Genomic DNA, 24,251 nt, shown 5'->3' on the forward strand with positions numbered 1-24,251 from the left:
GAAGCCCTCACTGCACCCTGAAGCACTCGACCCTAACCATAACCCTAACCCTAACCCTCACTGCACCCTGAAGCCCTCGACCCAGTGGCGGTTTTAGGTACAGGCGATACGGGCAGACGCCCGGGGCGGCATTACAGGGGGGGGCGGCACGAGCACACACAAAAAAAAAGATCCACGCATCGATCATATTGATCAACCAACCTGCTATTGCCTTGGGGCTTCCTGTTTGAGGGGGACACACCCGGTACAGACTCCTCCTCCCCCTCCCGGTCCCCACCGCCGCCCCGGACTGGTACAGCTCCACTGACCTGCGGCCTCTACTGTGGACCCCCACCCAAAGAGCCGGAAACCTAAAGGCGCCCTGGTGCGGGCCCCCCTCTCCACTGGTCTGAACCATGAAGGCCCCCTGGTGCGGGCCCCCCTCTCCACTGGTCTGAAGCGCCCTCTCTCCACAGCAGAGGCTTTAACCAGAGGAGGACAGCAGAGCGTCTGAACAGATGATGAAGTACCCTCACCCCCAACGAGAGAGGGGAGTCCCCCCCCCCGGGGTCCCCCTGTATGGCGACGGGTCCAGAATGTGTTTTATTGTGTTGCATGTTTCCTTTTTTCTTACCCTCCAGCACTTATTTTTTATGTACTTATATATGCACCGTTTTTATTAAAGTCTTTACTTATTTATTCTGGTTGGAGTTTTATCTTGGGGTGCCCAATGTGTGTGTGTGTGTGTGTGTGTGTGTGTGTGTGTGTGTGTGTGTGTGTGTGTGTGTGTGTGTGCGTGTGTGTGTGTGTGTGTGTGTGTGTGTGTGTGGAACTTTATTTATTTATCTTACCTATGAATTATCTGTTATTGTCCTTATTTTACTATTTATATTCTTATTTATTCGTACCTGCTTTTTATCCACTTCTTCACTCTGTGGTTTTTAATACTCCTTCTTAACGTGGATTTTTATTGCATGCACCTGCATTCTTCCTAAAACCTTGCAATGTGCCCCTGTTCCTTCTCCTTTTAAACCCTTTATGTATTTTATTTATTTACCATGAATTATTCCATCTTCATGTGTATGAGAGAGAGACAAACGCATCCTTTCCAACCAGTTTATTGTAAGTTAGACTTTTATTTTCTTATTTATCGTGTTATAACTTTTATTTTTGTATTGCCCCGTCCGCGGCCCCTCTAGGACCCGTCAGGCCCCACCGGCTCCGGCGCTGACCTGCTCTGATTTGACCTCCTGGGGGCGCTATAACACAACTTAACAAATGACAACGTCAATCTAAAGATGTCCCTTGCTCTGCTCCCTCCTCCCACCTTTTTTTAACCTAAAGTGAAAAACAACAAAAATATAAAAATAACACAAAAAAACAATTAGATAGGAAAAAAATATTTAAAAAAAATATACAAATATACAAATGAAATAAAAGGTATGGGGGATGATGTGCCAGTGCACCCAGAGTCATTTTGACTAACACAAGCTGAACAATACATAAAAACCTAACCTCTAACCCTAACCCTAACCCTAACACTCACCCTCACCCTCACCCTAACCTAACCCTGACCCTGACCCTAACCTAACCCTGACCCTGACCCTGACCCTAACCTAACCCTGACCCTCACCCTAACCTAACCCTGACCCTGACCCTGACCCTCATCCTAACCCTGACCCTAACCTAACCCTGACCCTGACCCTGACCCTGACCCTAACCTAACCTAACCCTGACCCTAACCCTGACCCTCATCCTAACCCTGACCCTCACCCTAACCCTGACCCTCACCCTAACCCTGACCCTGACCCTAACCTAACCCTAACCCTAACCCTCACTGCACTGGGGAGAAGCTATGGATGCACTAAGTTACCCTAACTCAGTTACATGGGGCAACTTCTAAATAACTTGACAGATTTCTGATACTTCTGAATTATTTTGCATTTAAATTAATATTTCACAAAACAACACATTGTAAAACAATTATATCAACACAGATTAATACATTTGAATGTGACAATAGTATATTCAAGAGGTATGACATCAAAACAGCGTATACAAACTTAATCAAAAGTTTTCCTTCAATCTCAAGAGGACACTCATGTTGAGAGTGTTGCTATGGCTCATGTTGAGAGTGTTGCTATGGCTCATGTTGAGTGTTGCTATGGCAGCGCTCTCATCCTCTGCCCGGCTGAAACTCGGGGATGAAGCAGGTGGCCGCCGCTGTGAGGGGGGTGGTGTAGGCCAGGGCGAAGTGGTGCAGACCCAACATGAGACACTTCCAGCCGCCCCGCCATGCCCGGCCGGCCCTCTGCAACGCAGACACACCGTCACACCATCACACCGTCACACCATCACACCGTCACACCGTCACACCGTCACCGTCACACCGTCACACCGTCACCGTCACCGTCACACCGTGACACTGTCACCGTCACACCGTCACATCGTCACCGTCACACCGTCACACCATCACACCGTCACACCGTCACACCGTCACCGTCACACCGTCACACCGTCACACCGTCACACCGTCACCGTCACACCGTCACACCGTCACCGTCACACCGTCACCGTCACACCGTCACCGTCACACCGTCACACCGTCACCGTCACACCGTCACCGTCACACCGTCACCGTCACACCGTCACCGTCACACCGTCACCGTCACACCGTCACCGTCACACCGTCACCGTCACACCGTCACACCGTCACACCGTCACCGTCACACCGTCACACCGTGTCACCGTCACCGTCACACCGTCAGGTCTCTGTGGACCTGTCTCACTCCCTCCTGTGTGCTGGTGGTGGGGGGTGAGACAGGTCTCTGTGGACCTATCTCACTCCCTCCTGTGTGCTGGTGGTGGGGGGTGAGACAGGTCTCTGTGGACCTGTCTCACTCCCTCCTGTGTGCTGGTGGTGGGGCGGGGGAGTGAGTGTTTTCCTGTCATAAACATGAAGCTGGTCCACACAATAGCAGCCGGATGTTAGTACTGGGAGGCTTTTGTCCAGCGGAGAGGAAGCCTCCTCTGAAGGCATGGAAACAAACCAAACATAACCTGTGCTCTTCATTTAGAGTCAATCAGGGATTTATAATGTTGAGTTTGAAAGTGTTCATTTGTTAATGAACATATCAACATTTGATGATGTCCTCACCGTTTCTGCACCTCATGTTTGGCCAAGGTTTATCATCTGCTATCGGCTCAGGCCTATAGCAGATGACATGTTTATAGCAGATGACATGTTTATAGCAGATGACATGTTTATAGCAGATGACATGTTATAGCAGATGACATGTTTATAGCAGATGACATGTTATAGCAGATGACATGTTTGAGCTGTCAAACATGTCAGTGAACAGGCGGCCCTCACATGTGCTGTTATTCTACTTTTAAACCAAATTCCCAGCATTTTCTCAACACCATGTTGTTCTAATGCGATAGAACTTAATAATTGGTATTAATAGGTGTAACAGATTAAATGTGGGCTTATGAACAGATTAAACTATTTAGTTGAATTGAGTTAATGGTTGTGATCTGAGATCTGCTGTAAAACACATGCCTTTGTCCACTACGAAACTTCATTCACGAGAAAATGATTGAATTACTCTGAAACAAAATTAAAATGGTAAATGCATTGTAAATATTTTTTCATTTTTGATTATAGTCATTGGTATTTCAATCCGACTTAATTTATTTATAATTTATTTATTGGAAGCATGTAGGCTACAATAAGACCACAAGCAGTAGACAAGAGGTGATACATTGACACTGATACTCAATAGTTAATCGTATCTGGAGGTTTTACAATGTAATATTTTATCTCATATCCACTCAGTTCTCACCTTCTTTACTTTCTTGTATTTCTCCTTTTTCTTTTGCCTCCTCGCTTCTCTAGCTTCTTGCTCTGCTTCGTTATCCACCAAAGGCTGGTAGCGCTCTGAGAGGAAGGCCAGGTGAACGTCTCTGAGGCCCCTGGCCGGCCGCCCGGAGGTCTCCTCCTGCCGGCCGTCGGGGGCTGCGGGGCGCCCCTGGAGGTCTGCTCCGTCTACCTGTCGCTCGTAGCTCGCTGCCCTCAGACCCAATGACTCTACATTCCTGTCAAACAGCTGTGTGGCAAAAGACTTTGGCTTCATCTAGGCCCTGGTGACTCCGAGTGGATGGAGACGGGCCGTTCCCTGGTGACTCCGGAGGGGAGTGGATGGAGACGGGCCGTTCCCTGGTGACTCCGGAGGGGAGTGGATGGAGACGGGCCGTTCCCTGGTGACTCCGGAGGGGAGTGGATGGAGACGGGCCGTTCCCTGGTGACTCCGGAGGGGAGTGGATGGAGACGGGCCGTTCCCTGGTGACTCCGGAGGGGAGTGGATGGAGACGGGCCGTTCCCTGGTGACTCCGGAGGGGAGTGGATGGAGACGGGCCGGTCGGAGGTACTTTATCAGGCTAAGTTCTGTGCCCCTGAGTGGGTGTGTCGAGGAACTCAGGGCTCATTTCAGACCTTAAAGGCACAGTCCTCTTTCTTACTAACTTGGACAAATACCAGTATGAAAGTTAATGCCCTGTTGCTCAATGTGTATTTATGGAAATTTTTTATTATCATCTCTGAAGGGATGTTAAAATCAAAACAGAACAAAAACAATGCAGAACAATAATAAAGTGAGGGGCCAGATTTATTTTACAATTTTATTTGAAACTTTCCAGCTAACTTGTAAGCCACTTAAATTAAACAGAATACACAACTTTAAATTCTAAAGCAACTTGTAACGACAAACTGAGGAACATTTAAAACTGCTCAACATTCAAAGTGATCGGCCCATGGGCCGCTTCCTGAGGCTGGACGCCTGGTGGCTGGACGCCTGGTCTCTGGACGCCTGGTCGCTGGACGCCTGGTCGCTGGACGCCTGGTCGCTGGACACCTGGTCGCTGGACGCCTGGTCGCTGGACGCCTGGTCACTGGACGCCTGGTCGCTGGACGCCTGGTCGGGACCCCCGCTATGCGGGGTCGTCCCGGCTGGAGCCCTGGTCGCGGGACCCCCGCTCCGGGTCTTTCATCCTCAGGATACGGATGAACTTACTCTCAGGAAGCGAGCTGGGAAACAACAAAGAGAACGAGTGAAGAGGAGGTGAGGGAGCAGTGATCACTGAGGGGGCCTCAGTCTCTGAAGGCCTCAACAAGAACTGCACATTCAGGCCCTCATATCTTGCAAGTAGCCTTTGAGCAAGCTGGAATACAACCATCAAAACAAATTGATAATATATGTAATAATAACATGACTACTTTGACATTATCCACAATGGTGGTTTAAGCACTAACCATTTCCTAATCGTGTGCAATATTTACATTGAGGGCGTTTAGCAGACGCTTTGATCCAAAGCCACTTACAATGAGTACATTTGTCAGAAGAAGGAGTAACAACAATATATCACTGTCGGTACAGTAAGGATGTTCATAGAACCAAGTGCCAAGCACTATCACTATGTTAACGCATTCCCCGTATACACTAACCATCACTAGGTTAACCCATTCCCCGTATACACTAACCATCACTAGGTTAACCCGTTCCCCGTATACACTAACTATCACTAGGTTAACCCATTCCTCGTATGCACTAACCATCACTAGGTTAACCCATTCCTCATATGCACTAACCATCACTAGGTTAACCCATTCCTCGTATGCACAAACCATCACTAGGTTAACCCATTCCCCGTATACACAAACTATCACTGTTAACCCATTCCCTGTATACACTAACCATCACTAGGTTAACCCATTCCTCATATGCACTAACCATCACTAGGTTAACCCATTCCTCGTATGCACAAACCATCACTAGGTTAACCCATTCCCCGTATACACAAACTATCACTGTTAATCCATTCCCTGTATACACTAACCATCACTAGGTTAACCCATTCCTCATATGCACTAACCATCACTAGGTTAACCCATTCCCCGTACACAACAGAGATAGGTAGGATAAGATACTACACAACTAAGTACTATAACTAAGTACGACATCCAATAAGTGTGTACATTAAGTACCAGGACCTATGACACCCAATAAGAGCGTGAGAGGGGCGTGGCTATGCAGAGTCTGGGGGTCAGGGTGAACGGGGTGAAGCGGAGGCCTGGGTCACCTCATGCTCTGTGGGGTGAGGAAGATGAACTGCCTGTAGCGCTGGCTGTCCGCTATCTTCAGCATCATGTCCATGGAGATCCTGCGGTTCACCATATCCTACAAGTTAACACACGTTTATACAGAAATTAATATAGGACAGAGCGAGTGACTAGAGACTAACTTTCTATTTATAATAACGATATATTACAATACAACCCCAGGCATGGAAAGCATTCATAACATGTTGTTGTTCTTCTTCCAAAAGGCTCCAGCCAAATGTTTGGATAAAACACAACTTCCCACTTGAAGTCTTGACTCAAGACAAGTCTCGTCACTTGTCTTGAGTCACACAACACACTCTTACCCCTTACTTTATTTGTTATATTACAGTCTATTTTAGCTCATTGAGAGACAATTTATTTCAGATTAGTCTTGTTTACAAATTGGACAAGGTTTCAAACATATTAGTACCCATCGTGGAAATATCAATCATAACTATAATTTACAGTTATATACAAATGATATTAACCTTGTTTATATAATTACTAGTCAATTTAAAAAGGAATTGTATACATTCTCCCTGTACCAAGAGATAGCGCCCTTCCTCTGACAGGAGTGAAGAAAGTCCCAGTGGAGCCACAAAGTCTGATACTCCACCGCTTCCCCCATAGTATAGAACTCACTTGGCCTCTCCCGCCAATCCTAAGCTCTCCACGATGGTCACTCCACTCACCTTTGTATTAACCCACGAGGTTGAAGTTTCCCTATAAGAATCCTGTTCACCCACTCACTGAATGTATCCTTGGTAACTTTGCTGTCTGTACTTTCCCCTGATCATACTCCAATATTAAACAAATATTTTGCTGGCCGACGTGTCCTAAAAAGTTTTCAGTACCGCACAATTTTATTGATATTTAGAAAGAAACCTGTAGAACATGAATGATGTAATACTCTAGTGCACGGCAACGCGTGCATACACAAGAAGGCCCAGTGTGTTTCTATAGATCTATATTCCTGGCCTTGGCCCGCTGTGGGAGATGAACCGCGGTAACGTTTACCATGTAGACGTCAAACTCATCCAGGCAGCGGAAGGGGGCCTCGGTGATGGCCCAGAGGGAGAGCACGAAGCACACGGTGGAGAAGGAGCGCTCGCCGCCCGACAGAGAGCGCATGTCACTCAGCTCCGCCTTGTCTCCCTCGCCCGGCTGCACCTGCACACACACACACAGAGAGAGCGAGAGCGAGAGCGAGAGCGAGAGAGAGAGAGAGAGAGAGAGAGAGACAAGAGGACGCTTTTAAAGATATCCTTTCCTCTAGGTAGAGAGTTTTAAAGGAGAGGAAAAAGCTTTCTTACGGAGATGGAGAGTGTCTCGTCGTTGTGGTTGAAGGTCATGCTGCCCGTGTAGCCCCTCTGGGACAGCAGACTATCAAAGTAGTACTTACAGCGAGCAGACAGCATCCTGCAGACGGGGCGGTAGGGAGAGAGGTTTATGGTGCGATCCTTTTCTATGGCACGCCCACCTTCCCAGTGGGATCTCCCACCTTCCCAGTGGGATCTCCCACCTTCCCAGTGTGATCTCCCAGCTTTCTTGCGGCCTTGAGGCACGCCTCAGGATCCGACCAGTGCCCCTGGTCGCGATCCCCGTCACACTCGACGAACAAAGATGGCCGCGCCCCTAATTAATAAAGTTGAGATGTATTTTCTCTCTCTTTGTTCCACGTTGGTGTCTTTAATGTCGATGTACACTGCTCTTACACACTTTGTTACGTTGCTGCTTTAATCCGGTCACCAATGTATGCATTGCACGGTCTTGCTGTGCGTGCAATACAATGTAAAGTTGTTTTCGAGCTGGTTTGCTAAAGAGCCTAATGTTGCTAACAACAATGACTAGCCTGCTACTACTGCTACCACCTCCAGGCGTCCATTATTCTCCCACTCGTCGCACACAAAAGACTACTGGAGCACGTTTAAGGTGGGCAGAGAGCCTGGAAGCTACGTCACGTTCTCGTCACGCAGGTCGGCGTACCAGCACGAAAGGCCCAAAGGATAGCACCACTAGGCAGAGCAGGGCAGATCTGTTTAAGGTTGAGTGTCATCCTCATCTGGTTATTATGCTGCCTGGTCTTTACAGTTGGACGACGACCTGTCCGGCCCCATATCAACATTCAAGAACACGAGTCTCTAGGCGCTAAGGGTCAGCCGGACTTGGGACTGCTACCAATAGAGGAGTACCTAGATGAGCTGTGACTCACTCACTGGCTCTCACTAAAGTCACGTCAGTGTGTGAAATCTCCAAATAAAGACATGAATCCAATGCAAATTAGATGAGACAAACAGGTGGCGATCTTGTGAACCCATTGTAACATTTGGACATTTGACCCCGCCATTAAAAGATATGAGCCAACCAATCGCAATTGCACCATACAGCCACCAGATAGCGCTGAAGGACATGTATTCTGATTGAAGGACTTCTTTCCTCTGGAACCCTCTCATAGCTACTAAAAATGGATATGATGACACCATGTTTAGTAACAAAATGGTGCCCATTTTTCTTTCAAATTGGGGGTAGGGGCTGACCCCAGTAAGGGGTCATTTGGGGTTGAAGAGGTCAGAGAGAGCCGCCCCTCTCCCCCAGAGGACAGAGCAGCAGGAGGGGAGCTGACCTCCGCAGTGAGTTGTAGGCCTTCAGGCGGTCCGTGATGATCTGGTTGAGGGTCCTGATGAAGCTCTTCAGGCACTTCATCTGCTGGGCCGTGTCCTTGTAGTTCTCAAAGGCCTCTTTGTACTGCCTGGTGCCAGAACAAGGAACACACCGTTGGTACCGGAAACAAGGGCTTCATGCACATCTGAAAAACTGATGATGCAATAGCTGTCTGACGAGGCAAACAGAAATAATCTAAATAAATAATGACAACTTAAAGACTAATCTAATCCATTGCCAATGGTTACCCTGGAAGTCTTAAATGTGCTCTACCAACGATGACAGAACATTATAATACATTATTTAGTTATCTTTGGTCATGGATTAAATCCTATTCCGAACAATAGGACAGCCCTTTGTGATGACAAAGGCATAAGGTCCGGTGGCTGTGGGCAGGACGTACTTGACGATCTCCTCCCGGTTGCCCTGCTGGGCCTGCTGGGTGCTGATCTTGGTCTTGAGGAGGCTGATCTCGCTGTCCAGACTCTTGGCCGTCCGGCGTACCTCAAGGCGCTCTGGACAGATCTCTTTTGCCATGGTAACTGACGCCTGGCCAACCATGTGACACGCAACGTTAAGACTTTGGGACACTAAAACAAGAGGCCACAGACTAGGTCTGGTAACACCTTCGTATTTACTTGTATCAACATTTGTAACGCTCGTCATCGTACCGCCAGCTCATACTCCTGGCCCTCCAGGCTGGCCTGGAGGGCCAGGATGTTGTCCAAATGGGTCTTGCGCTTCTCCTCGTAGTGCTTACTGTGGTGCTTGCATTTCATCACCTCCTGGTCGCTCTTACTCAGCTCCTCCTGCAGGGCCGCCACAGAGAGGAGCAGCTCAGACGATGCACTGAGGCACAACAGAGACTATGGACTTTCATTTGGATAGTTGCAAGGTCATATGGAGATTTAAATTTAGAGAGATTTCAAACATTTGCTGCCATCAGATAAAATAATATGCAAGAGAGAGTTTATAGGCTTAATCCAATAAAGGTAGATAGAAACAAAGCATATACAGTCCTCAGGACTGGTACCTTCATGGAGTCGGCCTCCTCGGCCACGGCGCTGATCTGCTCCTTCAGCTTCCTGTACTGCTGCTCCGCCTCCTCACAGTCGGCCTTCAGCTGGACCAGCTGGGCCCGCGCCTCCTCACACTGCGCCTGCTGCGAGGAGGTCTTACCCACGATCTCCTGCAGGTCCTCCTCCTGGGGACACAAGGAACACACGTGATGCACTCATCTACAATACCAGCCCTCGTGGTTCAGCCCTCATGGCTCAGCCCTCATGGTTCAGCCCTCATGGTTCAGCCCTCATGGCTCAGCCCTCATGGTTCAGCCCTCATGGCTCAGCCCTCATGGTTCAGGGGTCTCTGTGGTTCAGGGGTCTCTGTGGTTCAGGGTCTCTCACCAGGGGCTGGAGGTCCTCCGACTGCGGCTCCTCCGTGTTCTGCAGCTCCGTCAGCTCCTGCTCCAGCTTCCTGCCCTTCCCCTGAAACACCACAGAAGAAGAAGAGCAGGTCCTTCAGACTGAACCCTTCTTCATGAGAGCTCCGTGGTGGCAGAAGGCCCTTTTGTTTCACCTGGGTTTTCTTCTGCTCCACGTGCGCTTTCTTCAGCAGGTCATCGTTCTTCCTGATGTCCTCCTCCACCTTCTGCTTCCTCTGCTGGTAGCGCCCCACCTGAGCCGTCTGGTTCTCCATCTCCCGGTGCAGGTGTCTGGAGCAGGGGGGCGGAGGACGGAGGCCATGAAGGAGAGACAGGAGTGTGCATTCAACGCAGCCTTCTAAAAGGTTAACGTTTGGCAGTTAAAACCAAGCGTAGAATACCAAATATCCCCGATATGAACTGAACAGTAAACATTGTCAGCGAGTTGACAGTTCTTTCATGCACTGGGGGTTAGGATGTGGAGTAGAGATCCCACCTGATCTCCTCCTCCACATCCCCGAACAGGAAGTTGGCTCTGGTCTGTTCAGCAGTCCAGAATCGGTTTTCGAAGACCGTGTCTCCCTCCGAAGAGAAGGCTTGAGTGCAGTTCCTCGGGGGTTTGGCCATCACTGCGCGAGCCTCAGCTGGGTTCTAGTACAACAAAATACAACACACGCTGAAAGGGTTACCTTGACGACAATATGAGTTAACAGCGTGCTTGTGATGGACAGTTTACCTTGATCAGTAGGATCCTCTCGATTCCCCGTTGGTCGATGAGGCAGTTGGCCACCACAGGATCCTCGATCTCCAGAGACTGCAGGACTGATGGATAAGTAGGGTGGTTTACACCCCTGGAAAAGAAACAGAACGGGACCAATGGCATGGAGATGAACGTGGAGAGCAGATATGGACATCCATGTCTACTACAGATCATTTAATACCGGTCCTCTCCAAAGTTCTAGAGAGACTTGGCCTCACATCTCCAGGCACCTCTTTCACAAGGTCAATGCTATGAAGCCCACCAAGCCAGTGTCCGGACCTCACACTGCACAGAACCCACACCCCAGGTGTGTGGTCAATCACCTGCAGGTTAAAGGACCCCATCCCACGGTGTGTTGAACAGAAACAGTGTGTCCGCGAGACCAAAGGCCCAGAAGACGTTTCAAGAGCCGCTGTTCAGCAGGGATCCAACACGGTTTACAAAATGCGGTTTGTGCAAACAGTTCTGGGAAGGAGGGGGGCGTGTCTCAACCTAACACAACTTTGTGATACTGAGTCTTTGTATATGAGCTTCATAATGAGTAATGCTTTAACGCAGCCGCAAGGGCTGTGATTGGTCCGCTCACTACATCATTTCCGGAAATACGCTTTGTATGTGAAAAATCAAAGGCAAAACATGTAACTTTTGCCTTCAAAGATGGAACCCTTTTTTTTTTTTACTCACTAGTAATCGGTAAAAAGTGGAGACGTTTTGTATTCGGTCATCATAGACTTGGAATGTAATGACCCCATGCAGAACCATAAAGGCTCACGACTACGTCCAAGCGACTACGTGGTCATTGCGTTGCGTGAACGTGGAATCATAATCAGCCCTTTAGTTGACCATCATGTATTACCACGTTTATGGGGAACACAACCTAGTAATTCAGCACCTTCAACAGAGACATGCAGCGAAACGGCAGGCTTGTGGAGCACTGACAGAGGCAGACGCCAGCCAAGCCACAAAGAGCAATAAAAAGTGCAATGAAGCAGGTGACAGCAGCAGTGGCATTTGTCTGCACAGCTCCTCATCATCAAAGTGGGTTCTATACAGTGTTTGGAATAACGCCGTTTAAAAGAACTGCGTTAGGTAACGCTGTTATTTTTTCAGTAACGGGGTAATCTAACTAATTACTGTTTCCGTCGTTACAACACCATTAGCGTTACTGAACGTTAAATGCAGTGCGTTACTATGAATTGATTGAATAAACTGTGTAATCCGAACGCACCCCTGGCTCCACACACATACTGCTAGTGAGGAGACCGGGTGGGTTAACAACGAGATAAGCGATTATGATTGGCTAAGGCAGAGTCATGTTTCATGGTAGCCAATCGGAGCCAGTGTTTTTACACACAAGCCAGGTCACACGCATCACACACACACCAAACAGATTTGAAGAAGCAGCAGAGATGGCGAGTCCGGAGCGTTCCGATGAAAAGTTGGCATTTTCAAGGTGGAGATATAAGCACTACTTCCAATTCATTGAGGTCAAAAGCAAGAACGTGCATGTCAAGTGTACATTATGTCCGGAAGGGAAGACTTTGTCGACATCCATTGTAAGCAACTCTAATTTAATGAAGCATCTCACAACGAGTACAAGTACCTGTCTGTTCTACTCATTTCAAATGACTTGTGAAAACTGCTCAGAAAAATCTAAATTCTTTGACATATAGCAACTTTTTTTTTTACAGTAATGTAAATAGTTACTTTTATTATAAAGTAATTCAGTTACTAACTCAGTTACTTTTTGGAACACGCAGTGAGTAACTATAACTAATTACTTTTTTAAAGTAACGTTCCCAACACTGGTTCTATAGTGACATTTAAAAATTTCCCGCACATGACATTTACATTCAGGGGATTCTGCAGACGCTTTTATCCAAAGCAACCATTCATTCACACATCCAGTCCAGTTCGCTCAGGGACACCTCGACACTCCTGACCCACCGCCCTCTGACCAGCACCGCCCTCTGACCAGCACCGCCCCCTGACCAGCGCTCACCTCCCTCTGACCAGCGCTCACCGCCCTCTGACCAGCGCTCACCGCCCTCTGACCAGCACCGCCCTCTGACCAGCACCGCCCTCTGACCAGCACCGCCCTCTGACCAGCACCGCCCTCTGACCAGCGCTCACCTCCCTCTGACCAGCGCTCACCGCCCTCTGACCAGCACTCACCGCCCTCTGACCAGCGCTCACCGCCCTCTGACCAGCACCGCCCTCTGACCAGCACCTCCCTCTGACCAGCGCTCACCGCCCTCTGACCAGCGCTCACCGCCCTCTGACCAGCACCGCCCTCTGACCAGCACCGCCCTCTGACCAGCACCTCCCTCTGACCAGCGCTCACCGCCCTCTGACCAGTGCTCACCGCCCTCTGACCAGCACCGCCCTCTGACCAGCACCGCCCTCTGACCAGCACCGCCCTCTGACCAGCGCTCACCGCCCTCTGACCAGCGCTCACCTCCTGCTGGTGTCGTGGACGCGGTCCAGGAAGCGGCTGGTGATGATGCCGGGCCTCTGGCCGGAGGGGAACACCCGGGACATCAGGCCCTGCAGCACGCTCTCGTCGTTGTGGTTGTCGCAGGTGAAGGACTGCAGCTGGCCCTTCAGACACACCTCCACAGCCAGGGCCATCACGGGGTCCTTCAGGCTGATGCAGTACCCTGCACACAGGACCGAGGGAGGGAGAGGCAAGCTGAAAGTGTTTCATGTGTTTGGATGAGGTCCTTTTTGGCAGAGACTTGATCAAGATATCATGCCAAGTCCACAAGGGGCCAATCACAGAGCCCGCCGCTGCCTCGTCCAATCACCACCTTCGCGCCTGAAGGTTTCAAAGTGAAGCCGCATGTGAGACGGCCATTGAATGGGTGATCCTCCTTCAAAGTGACGGGGGGCATCTGGGGCCCAACAGCCAGCGGCGTCTCTTACCCAGGGGGCCCCGGGGCCTCTCTTTGAGCTGGCCGGCCCGGTGGGCGTCCTGGATGGCTTTGAGCAGCCCGGGCATGTGCTCGCCAAAGCGCCGCAGCCGGTTGGAGCTGCTGGCTTCCAGAGTCTGCAGGTTCCTCCTGTTGGCGTCGATGGACCTCTGGAGAACGTTCTGCTCGTTCCTGGAGGTGAGGGGAAAAGACATGAGCAGGGAGCACTAAGGGCTCCTCTTCCTGACTCACTGTATCTCCTCCACAGCCCTGGTTGATAGACACCTCTATCGTACTGAAATGGCATCAGACTAAAACGGTGTCCAAATGAAGATCACAATTGAGACGGCCAGAAAGGGTAACCGCTATCGTCAACCCCACCACCCACGGACTGCTGAGCACGGTGCGGTGGGCCACCTGAGCTTCCCCAGCTCCTCCTTGGCCCGGTTGGTGGCCTGCTGGTACTGGTCGATCTGCTGGCCCAGGGTGGAGTCCTGGTGGCCCAGGTCCTGCAGCTCCGCCTGCAGCTGCTGCACGCGCCGCTCCTTCAGCTGGCTCTCTGCTCCGCTGGCCTGGCTGATGCTGGGGTTATGAAGGTTATGGTTATGAAGGGCACAAATAGAACATAACCGGTCGACTTTCAGTTATGAAACAAACGCGCAACAACGGGAGAATAAGAAAGCTGAAGTACCTGAGCTTCAGCTCCTCGATCCGTGAGCTCAGCTGGCCCCGGTCCGTCTCCAGGTTCTTCAGGCTGGTCTTACATCGATGAAAGGTCACCTTACACACACACACACACACACACACACACACACACACACACACACACACACACACACACACACACACACACACACACACACACACACACACACACACACACACACACACACACACACACACACACTTTTTAATATTAGCAAAGTGCAGAAGGAAACCAGAACCAAACCAAAGCCTCAGGACTCAGTCCGTGTTTGACAGATAAAACATGTCACAGAGCCCCGTTTCAAGAGCCCAGCCTCAGCAGGGTGGCTCAGGACTGACCTCTCCCGCCTTGCGCAGGCTCTCCCGTCTCTGGGCCACCCCCTTCAGCTGGGTGCACTGTGGCTGCAGCTGCTGGATGCGCTCTGTGATGCCGTTCAGCTGCTCCTGGATCTGCTTGTATTTGCACTCCCCCTCAGTGACCTTGTTCTGTGCACACAGTAGGGAATGGACTAGATTGTTATATGTAGACAATACTACGGGTGATATAACCCAACCAAAACATGAGGTTAGTAACACCCATGTAAATATTGCTTTATGAACTACTAGAGAAGGGGAGCCATTCTGAAATGGGACATGGGTACAATGCCAGGGCGAACTTGGGTTCAACATTGCAGAATCTTCACAGCACAAACAAAAGTCTGAGTCATTCAAAGGCAATACGGTTAATAAATAAATAGCTTGTATTTACTGAATAGTGCCATGAGAGCTATTGTCGTACCTTCCATTCGTCAACTTTGTCATTGAATTTCCGTGTGGAGAGCTGGTCCGACTTCAGCTTCTCCCGCATGGGCAGCAGCTCTGCCTCCATCTCAGCCACCTGCCACACAACAGAACATGAACACACCTAACGGCCCCATCAAGACGACAGAGCAACACGTGGGACCAGAGAGCAGCAGTCCTACCAGGCACCAGGCCATCTGCTTCTGCAGCTCCTCCAGCTTGGCCTGCATGTCGTCCAGCGAAGACAAGCTCTTGTAGCTGTCCTCCTTCTCCAGGTATGTCCTCTTCAGATCCCGCAGACACTGTAAGGCAGTCATACGCCACTGAGCACCAGGTTGCTGGACAGGCCGTTCTGGCTTCATGGGTGACACAGCGCCCAACGGGACACCGGTACCCCCTCGGTGGCCGTGGAGAAATGGATCAGGTTGTTCTGGTTAAATGGTTAGGTGCTCACCTCCCCATTCTGCGACACTTTCTCCTCAGTAAACTGCTTGGCTGTTTTAATGGATATGAAGTCAAATTTCATCTGCTCCAGCTGAGTGGCCTTCATGAAAAACTGAAATGGTTGAAAAGAGAAAGTGTAACAGCGATGAAATCGTATATTCTTATTCATATGTTCAATAAAAATAAGTCTGAAACACAGAGCGTCAATGGTGATGTGATGATATTAGAATGTCCTGTACCTTGTACTTGTCCCCCTCTCCTTTAGAATGCAGGAAGTGTTTACTCATCTCTTGAGTGAGGATGGACACAGGGTTGTTGACCTAAAAAGTACATTGCCAAAAACAAACTAGTCAATCTGGATTCACAAATGAACTAAGAGTATGAGAGAAAAACTAAAGTATTGTACCTGAATATTAAAATTGTCCAGAATTGACATCAGCTCTTCTTTTTTGGTCGACACGATTTGGCCTATATCAGGGGAGAATTTAAACTGCCACGGTCAGGAAGTTAAATACTGACTTCTTAGTATTACTACACTGAATCAGTGATGATCAGAATCTGGTATTAGCTGTGGATTTGTAGTGCATGCTTTATACAGATGTATATGGCAAATATATATATATATATTTCTTATATTGTTGTTACCCGATTTGCTCTTGAGTTTGTAGGTCCTCATGCCGTCCCGTGTGAGCTTGAGGTCTATGGTGACCGCTTGGCCGTAGTCCTCCAGCTTGTAGGCGTCTCGGCCGGTGTTCCGCAGCGTGACCGACACCTCGGCAGAGCTGGGAGAACCATGAGCCTTAAGCTGGGTACACGCTACAGCATCACTCACCCCGCTTTGTGCCCATTCCCCCTTCCGACTCTGTTCAGCAAAGCCCTGATCTTTTACTGGTGTTACATTTTTGAAAAATAATAATAAAAATAAAATATTAAAACCTGTTCAATATTTATGATTGTCACGTGGGAAAGAAGCAAACCAATTGGGAACAGCGCTGACCGGTAAGCACACTGAAGCCGTGATGGAAAGAGTGAAGTGTTACGGAAATGAGATCAGTTGTACTTATGTGGAGACGTTGTCGTGTTTGAAACTGCCACAGCGTTTGTCATGCGAGACAGAACAAAGTTTGGATTAGCCTAGGTCACGGTATATTTACGTTTGATTGAGGAGTTTACGTCACAACATCTCTCCCCAGGCATCACAAAGTGGGGTATTGCCAATAAAAAAGGCCATTATGCGTTGTGAATTCCCATTATTTGGAGAGCTGCGGCGCTTTCTTTACCTCTCTCCTTCCTTAACAAAGCCCTTAAGGGAAGCGCCTCTGTTGGTGGCCTGGGCGGTCCCGCCAAGGGCTACGATCAACGCCGTCAGGACAGCACTCTTTCCACCTGACGCACAACAACACGTCAGTTTAGTTGAAGCATTCGACAATGTAAACCCTTGGCTACGAGTCGCACACATGTTGTAAACCATGGGTCGCACTCACTTCCATTGTTGCCAACGACAAAGTTGACATTGGAGCCGAAGGTGAAGGGGCCCAAGAGAGTGTGGCACATGAAGTTCTTGAGGGTGATGCTCTCCACGATGCCTGCTTCTCCCTCCTCAGCCGTGATCTGGAGCTGAGCACAGAAACCACATGTACCTTTAACATGTCTTACAGGACGCAGATGATCACCAGTGAAACAGGGGCTTAGCTTTTAACATGTCTTACAGGACGCAGATGATCACCAGTGAAACAGGGGCTTAACCTTTAACATGTCTTACAGGACGCAGGTGATCACCAGTGAAACAGGGGCTTAACCTTTAACATGTCTTACAGGACGCAGATGATCACCAGTGAAACAGGGGCTTAACCTTTAACATGTCTTACAGGACGCAGATGATCACCAGTGAAACAGGGGCTTAACCTTTAACATGTCTTACAGGACGCAGATGATCACCAGTGAAACAGGGGCTTAACCTTTAACATGTCTTACAGGACGCAGATGATCACCAGTGAAACAGGGGCTTAACCTTTAACATGTCTTACAGGACGCAGATGATCACCAGTGAAACAGGGGCTTAACCTTTAACATGTCTTACAGGACGCAGATGATCACCAGTGAAACAGGGGCTTAACCTTTAACATGTCTTACAGGACGCAGATGATCACCAGTGAAACAGGGGCTTTCTACACACTTTTTCATTTGGTGGCCGCTAACAGATTTGCTCTCACCCCATTTTGCCACAGTCATCATGGCCTTTGCTCACGTCGCATTCAGGAGTGCAAAATCATTTGAAAAGATGAACTCACTAGAAATAAATTGTCCAATGTTTTGATTGGTGGTTTCTTTCTTTCGTCAAAAATAATATTTTTTCTGGTAATTAGGTTATGTACCCATTTATTATGTTGCTTTTAAAGGGCTGATCCGTCATCCAGAATAGTGTTGTTTGTTTGCGTGCTCTAATCTCAATCAGCACTAGTGCAACAGTGCAATTGAAATTTTGTACAGTACGAAGCACCTTTTGGCTGTGTGTCTTAACTGGAACATACGTATGGGCCGTGGTTCCAATGCACTCATTAATAAAAAGCCTTCATTACAACCCATCATATTAGACACACAACAAGTCCGATCAGATGTTCAGTCCTTCCTCCTACGCAGCACTGCCCACACCCTGCTCCCTGGCCCGTGTGCTTTACACTGAAGCTCTGTTGCATTGTTGGGGAGAACCCTTTCATATCAATATTGGCACTAATATCGCAAAATTATCCTACATCGACATAATAAATGGTTGCAGTCTTGATCCCTTAAAGGTGTCATTGCACCGTTTTTTCATTAATTTTGCGTTGATCAATAGTAGCAATGAATGCCCTGTGAGGCGGTTTTGGTGAAAAGAAATGCTGTGGTGCTCCTGTTTCACTCTGTTCTAGAGGAGGAGGAGGTGCTCCTGTTTCACTCTGTTCTAGAGGAGGAGGTGCTCCTGTTTCACTCTGTTCTAGAGGAGGAGGAGGTGCTCCTGTTTCACTCTGTTCTAGAGGAGGAGGAGGTGCTCCTGTTTCACTCTGTTCTAGAGGAGGAGGAGGTGCTCCTGTTTCACTCTGTTCTAGTGGAGGAGGTGCTCCTGGTTCACTCTGTTCTAGTGGAGGAGGAGGTGCTCCTGTTTCACTCTGTTCTAGTGGAGGAGGAGGTGCTCCTGTTTCACTCTGTTCTAGTGGAGGAGGAGGTGCTCCTGTTTCACTCTGTTCTAGTGGAGGAGGAGGTGCTCCTGTTTCACTCTGTTCTAGAGGAGGAGGAGGTGCTCCTGTTTCACTCTGTTCTAGAGGAGGAGGAGGTGCTCCTGGTTCACTCTGTTCTAGAGGAGGAGGAGGTGCTCCTGTTTCACTCTGTTCTAGAGGAGGAGGAGGTGCTCCTGTTTCACTCTGTTCTAGTGGAGGAGGTGCTCCTGTTTCACTCTGTTCTAGAGGAGGAGGTGCTCCTGTTTCACTCTGTTCTAGTGGAGGAGGAGGTGCTCCTGGTTCACTCTGTTCTAGAGGAGGAGGAGGTGCTCCTGTTTCACTCTGTTCTAGTGGAGGAGGAGGTGCTCCTGGTTCACTCTGTTCTAGTGGAGGAGGAGGTGCTCCTGTTTCACTCTGTTCTAGAGGAGGAGGAGGTGCTCCTGTTTCACTCTGTTCTAGTGGAGGAGGAGGTGCTCCTGTTTCACTCTGTTCTAGTGGAGGAGGTGCTCCTGTTTCACTCTGTTCTAGTGGAGGAGGAGGTGGGAGGGGAGGAACGACATGATTTTGGCTCTTACTCATGACATGCAAATGTACCACTGTGCACAGTGGCCTGTGCCACTGTGGCACAGGCCACTGTGCATGATTGCCTGTACACAGGCCACTGTGCACAGGCCACTGTGCACAGGCCACTGTGCACAGCATGCATATGCAACTGCGAGTGACCTATCGTATTTCAAAAAGGAACAAATACTAACAGTTTCCCGGGGAATGAGACCTTTAACACAGCTATTAACTGATAAGCTGACAAATCAATGAATGCCATCTCTGTGGGGAGAAGCCAACCACAAGCCTTCCTCCGGTGCATCATCATGTGATTCAAACGGAAAGGAGGGGCTCTTCAGAGACACGTCTGTTTACAACGGGTTGGTGATAAGAGAGAAAGCAAAAACCATGTCATGCTGCAGCTGAACAATGAAATAAGAATTTACCCATTTTAAATACTAAAAAATGTTGTTAATGTATTGAAAACACTATAAATCGCAGATGGGTTTGTTCTCTGTAACAGAGACAAATACATAATCATAATAATGATAATTACTACTGATAGCACATAGTAAAATTGATTGATAATGAAATATCCTATCAATGCATTACTGGTTTCTTATTTTTCCCAGGAAGTTAGTGGTTAAAGAGCTAATGGTGTGTTTGAGATGCATCGTACACCACCCACACCAGTTGCTCTTGTGACGTCATTTCCCGGCTTGTAGCACTAGCGTTCCCGTTGGTCTTTGTGATGGTGTCATGTCATTGGCTAGTCGTTATTTTTAATGGTGCCTTCTATTTGTCTCGTAATCGCGACTTGCAGCTCGGGTGTGACATCACATCCGTCTCGTAAAACGAGTGACCCCGGGTTTTTCGTTCTATTTGGCACACAACAAGACGAGTCGGAGCTCTGCTTTCTGCTCAAGAATCGGCATTGTTGTCATAGCAACATGGAGCGTCTCTAGCCAATTTCAGCGGCACAAGCTACAAAATAGGCGGTATTTAACACATAAGACTGTAACGACATGCCTATAGGTAACAGTATACAGTGCTATGTGTACGACTTCATTTGGTTACAACAAAAACACAAGTGCTTAAAATAGTAGAAAACCACAATGTTTACTACATGTGATGCTCGGAGTAGCCATCTTTGTTACTGAACTCGAGGTCCTCTGAGTACAGACGAGTTGACGAGTCGTTTTTACGACCTTGGGGTGTGCTATTTGCAACTTCCGGTTCGTAACTCAGGAATCAGACTCACAGATCGAGTCGGGTGGACAAATAGAAGGCACCATAAGCTACATTAGCCTCTTTAGCAAACCAACTTGAAAACGGACAACACAACTTTACATTGTATTGAACGCACAGCAAGACCGTGCAATCCATACATTGGTGACCGGAATAAAGTAGCAATGTAACCAAGTGTGTAAGAGCATTTAAAATCAACATTAAAACAACCGACATGGCACAAACACAAAGAAAATACATCTCATTACGGGCACAGTCATCTTTGTTTGTCGAGTAGTTTGGTCATCTTCGCTGAACTCGAGTGGGACCGACCAAAAGGGGGCGTGCCTCGGTGAAGTGAAGAAAGCTGGGCAATTTCCCACTTTGCCGGTCGTGCGGGTGGTGTCCACGCACCTCGAACCCACCATAATGACGTCATTGACACGCGACCAATGGGCTTCACAACTCAACAGCATATGCAACATTGCTCTGGTCATTTTTTTTATATTTTAATTCGGAAATACAACATATATAAAAGAAAAAGGGACTCAAAATCACGAACTTAAACAAACATGACTTCTGTGGCATTGATGGTGTGTTCCAGATGCCTCGGACACCACCTGTCCGAGTTGCAACTGGGGAAATCTCCCAGCTTTCTTGCGGCATTTCTCGGAGGCACACCGCTTTTGGTCACGCCCCCTTTTGGTCACGCCCCCTCTGAATTCTGATTGATGACACTCTCAACAAAGATGGCTGCGCCCGTGAAGAGATTGATTTTCTTTGTATTTGTACCACGTTGGTCATTTTAATGTCGATTTTAAATGCTCTTACACACTTGATTACATTGCTACTTTATTCCGGTCACCAATGTATGAATTGCACGGTCTTGCTGTGCGTTCAATACAATGTAAAGTTGTGTTGTCCGTTTTCGAGTTGGTTTGCTAAAGAGGCTAATGTAGCTTAACAATAACAACGACTAGCCAATGACATGACACGATCACAAAGACCAACGGGAACGCTGAGTGCTACAAGCCGGGAAATGACGTCACAATTGCAACTCAGAAGACTCGAACACACCACCAGAATTCCGAGGGGGCGTGACCAAAAGGGGGCGTGCCTCCGAGAAATGCCGCAAGAAAGCTGGGAGATTTCCCCACTTCGACCTCGGAAGGCTGGTGTCCGAGGCATCTGGAACGCACCATGACCCCTGGCTGCAGTACCTGTTGAGCGTGGCTGGCTCTGCTCTCCTCGTGCTGCCGCCGGGCTCGTTTGGGCGGGGTCTCGCCCTCCGCTCCGCCCTCCGCTCTGCGCTGGGCCATCCTCACACGCGCGTTGGTTGCCTGATACACGGAAGTAAATTATCTTTAGATAGAAACGAAAGAAATCGATCCCTCGTCGTTTCAACATACAACGAGGTGGCCTAAAGAGTTGTAAGACGGGCCGTCGCTTCCTAAAGCGGCAGAACGTAACTCCGTCCGGCGCGCTGCGACTTCACACCGACTGCTAAACGACTTTTAGACCATCGCAATGTAGAAGCGATAGGTCATCAACGTGTTGGGATACGAGTCGAAAAGCTTCTACATCAAAACCAATGTCCCCGGTTCAGTTTGTCCCCGGTTCGGCGCTTAACGCGCCTTTGGAAATCAAGTTTTATCCATAGCACGAATTGTACTCACACAACAGCGAACTGGTGGACATCAAACCCCCGCACGATCACAACACAACCAATTCGCGCGTGATGTAATACCGCGAGACCGGACAACAGATTGTACCGACCCACATACCAGTGTTGCCAGATTGGGTGGGAATTCCTGCCCGATCTGGCAACACAGTATTTAGGCGCTTTCCAGATGCCTCGTACACCACCCGCACGAGTTGCTCGTGTGACGTCATTTCCTGACGTCCCGTTGGTCTTTGTGATGGTGTCATGTCATTGGCTAGTCGTTGTTATTGTTAAGCTACATTAGCTTCTTTAGCAAACCAACTCCAAAACAGACAACACAACTTTACATTGTATTGAACGCACAGCAAGACCGTGCAATGCATACATTGGTGACCGGAATAAATTAGCAATGTAATCAAGTGTGTAAGAGCATTTAAAATCGACATTAAAAGGACCAACGTGGTACAAATACAGAGAAAATAAATCTCTTCACGGGCGCAGCCATCTTTGTTGTCGAGTCGTTTTTTTTTGTTTTTTTTTGCTGTTAATTTTATTTTATTACATAAATTGCATTTCTTTTAACACCAATCTCGGTAACCTGTGGCATGATTTTTTTTTTTGAAGGCTGATTCATTTACATAAATCAAGGCAATAGACAACAATAAATACCTCTTAACATACAAGGCACATTAGGTAAGAGAAATAACTTCAATTATATAAGGTGATAATAACTAACATAAATAATATAAAGTAGAAAATAAATAATAGTAACATAAGAGAAATAAATAAAAGTAAATAAGTCCAGTAATAATGAGTCCACTCTTCCATAGTTATTCTAGAGGTCATCAAATATTTTCAGATCTTCATAAGCTCTAAAAAGAGACTGTGCATGTTTTCTTTTCATTAGTCTTAAGGCACTGAGATGATTGTCCACAAGGTCCCTTTTAAAGACAGAGAAAATGGGTTTTGTTTTCCTCCATTTGGATGTGTGGATAAAATCTTTTGCCAGAAGTATGAGGTTGTTCAATATCAAGTCACTCTTAATGTCTTTCATGTTAATACCAAACACAATATTTTCTCTTGTGAGAGGAGTAAGTAGTTGGATTTTGGTTGATAGCCAGTCCTGTAAATCCTCCCAGAAGGTCACAGAGTACATACATTGGAAAAACAGATGATCTGTAGTTTCAATTTCAGTATCACAAAAGCTGCAGTTATTGTGATCAACATTGAATCTCATTATCAGCAGTTCATTGGATGGATAAATATTACTAAGAATTTTGAAATGGACTTCCTTTGTCTTAGGACTTACAGGGTAAGTAATATAGTTAGTTCTCCATTTCTTAATGTCTAATTCTGAGAACAGTTGGATGATGGAGTTTCTATTTGATCGTATTGGGTACAGTATATTGTTCAGGTGATTGCGTAACAATTTGTTTGAAATGTTCTCCAGAAAATCTTTCCCATTACATTGAAGCATGGTTAATTTATCGCAAATTTATGGCTGTGTCTATGTTTTGGACTAATAGTCTTACTGGAGCAGGGATCGCTTTGGTCACTTTATCAAACTGAGCGCGTGTGCAAACGATGTCATACTTTGAGCAAAAGTTTTCATGAGTTAGCCAGTGTCGCTGATCGTTAATTAGGTGGGTTACTGACCAGATATTTTTTATCCATCCAATGCTGTAAGTAGAGAGATTTACCATTACATAGCACATATCTGTTGTTCCAAATGGGGGTTTGATGTGGGGTAAAATTTTGTGTGTAGGCCTACATGAGTTTCCAGCATAACAGCACATGTTT

General features: G+C 47.9%; 2 protein-coding genes across 2 annotated transcripts; both read right to left on the reverse strand.

The window, feature by feature from the left end:
- Positions 1–1,867: 1,867 nt before the first annotated feature.
- LOC311363758 (uncharacterized protein) lies at positions 1,868–4,115 on the reverse strand (the record flags this gene model as incomplete). Its single annotated transcript, XM_084483726.1, has 2 exons — positions 1,868–2,290; positions 3,825–4,115. The coding sequence occupies 2 exons, from the start codon at positions 4,113–4,115 to the stop codon at positions 2,156–2,158; spliced, it is 426 nt and encodes a 141-aa protein (XP_084339852.1). The 3' UTR covers positions 1,868–2,155.
- Positions 4,116–4,628: 513 nt separating this feature from the next.
- Positions 4,629–22,522, reverse strand: LOC311363729 (structural maintenance of chromosomes protein 6). Its single transcript, XM_084483694.1, has 27 exons — positions 22,465–22,522; positions 22,009–22,128; positions 17,309–17,441; positions 17,105–17,210; positions 16,470–16,606; positions 16,231–16,292; positions 16,064–16,144; positions 15,835–15,936; positions 15,563–15,682; positions 15,379–15,477; positions 14,940–15,086; positions 14,587–14,675; positions 14,313–14,477; positions 13,909–14,087; positions 13,442–13,643; positions 10,960–11,074; positions 10,720–10,874; positions 10,379–10,514; positions 10,207–10,287; positions 9,834–10,004; positions 9,472–9,609; positions 9,204–9,349; positions 8,763–8,888; positions 7,453–7,558; positions 7,157–7,309; positions 6,118–6,215; positions 4,629–5,065 (listed from the first exon to the last, which is right to left on the reverse strand). The coding sequence occupies exons 2-27, from the start codon at positions 22,105–22,107 to the stop codon at positions 4,969–4,971; spliced, it is 3,243 nt and encodes a 1,080-aa protein (XP_084339820.1). The 5' UTR covers positions 22,108–22,128; positions 22,465–22,522; the 3' UTR covers positions 4,629–4,968.
- Positions 22,523–24,251: the final 1,729 nt, after the last annotated feature.

Source organism: Micromesistius poutassou (assembly GCF_964030765.1).
Source record: "Micromesistius poutassou genome assembly, chromosome: 19".
In the NCBI taxonomy this organism is placed as follows: Eukaryota; Metazoa; Chordata; class Actinopteri; order Gadiformes; family Gadidae; genus Micromesistius; species Micromesistius poutassou.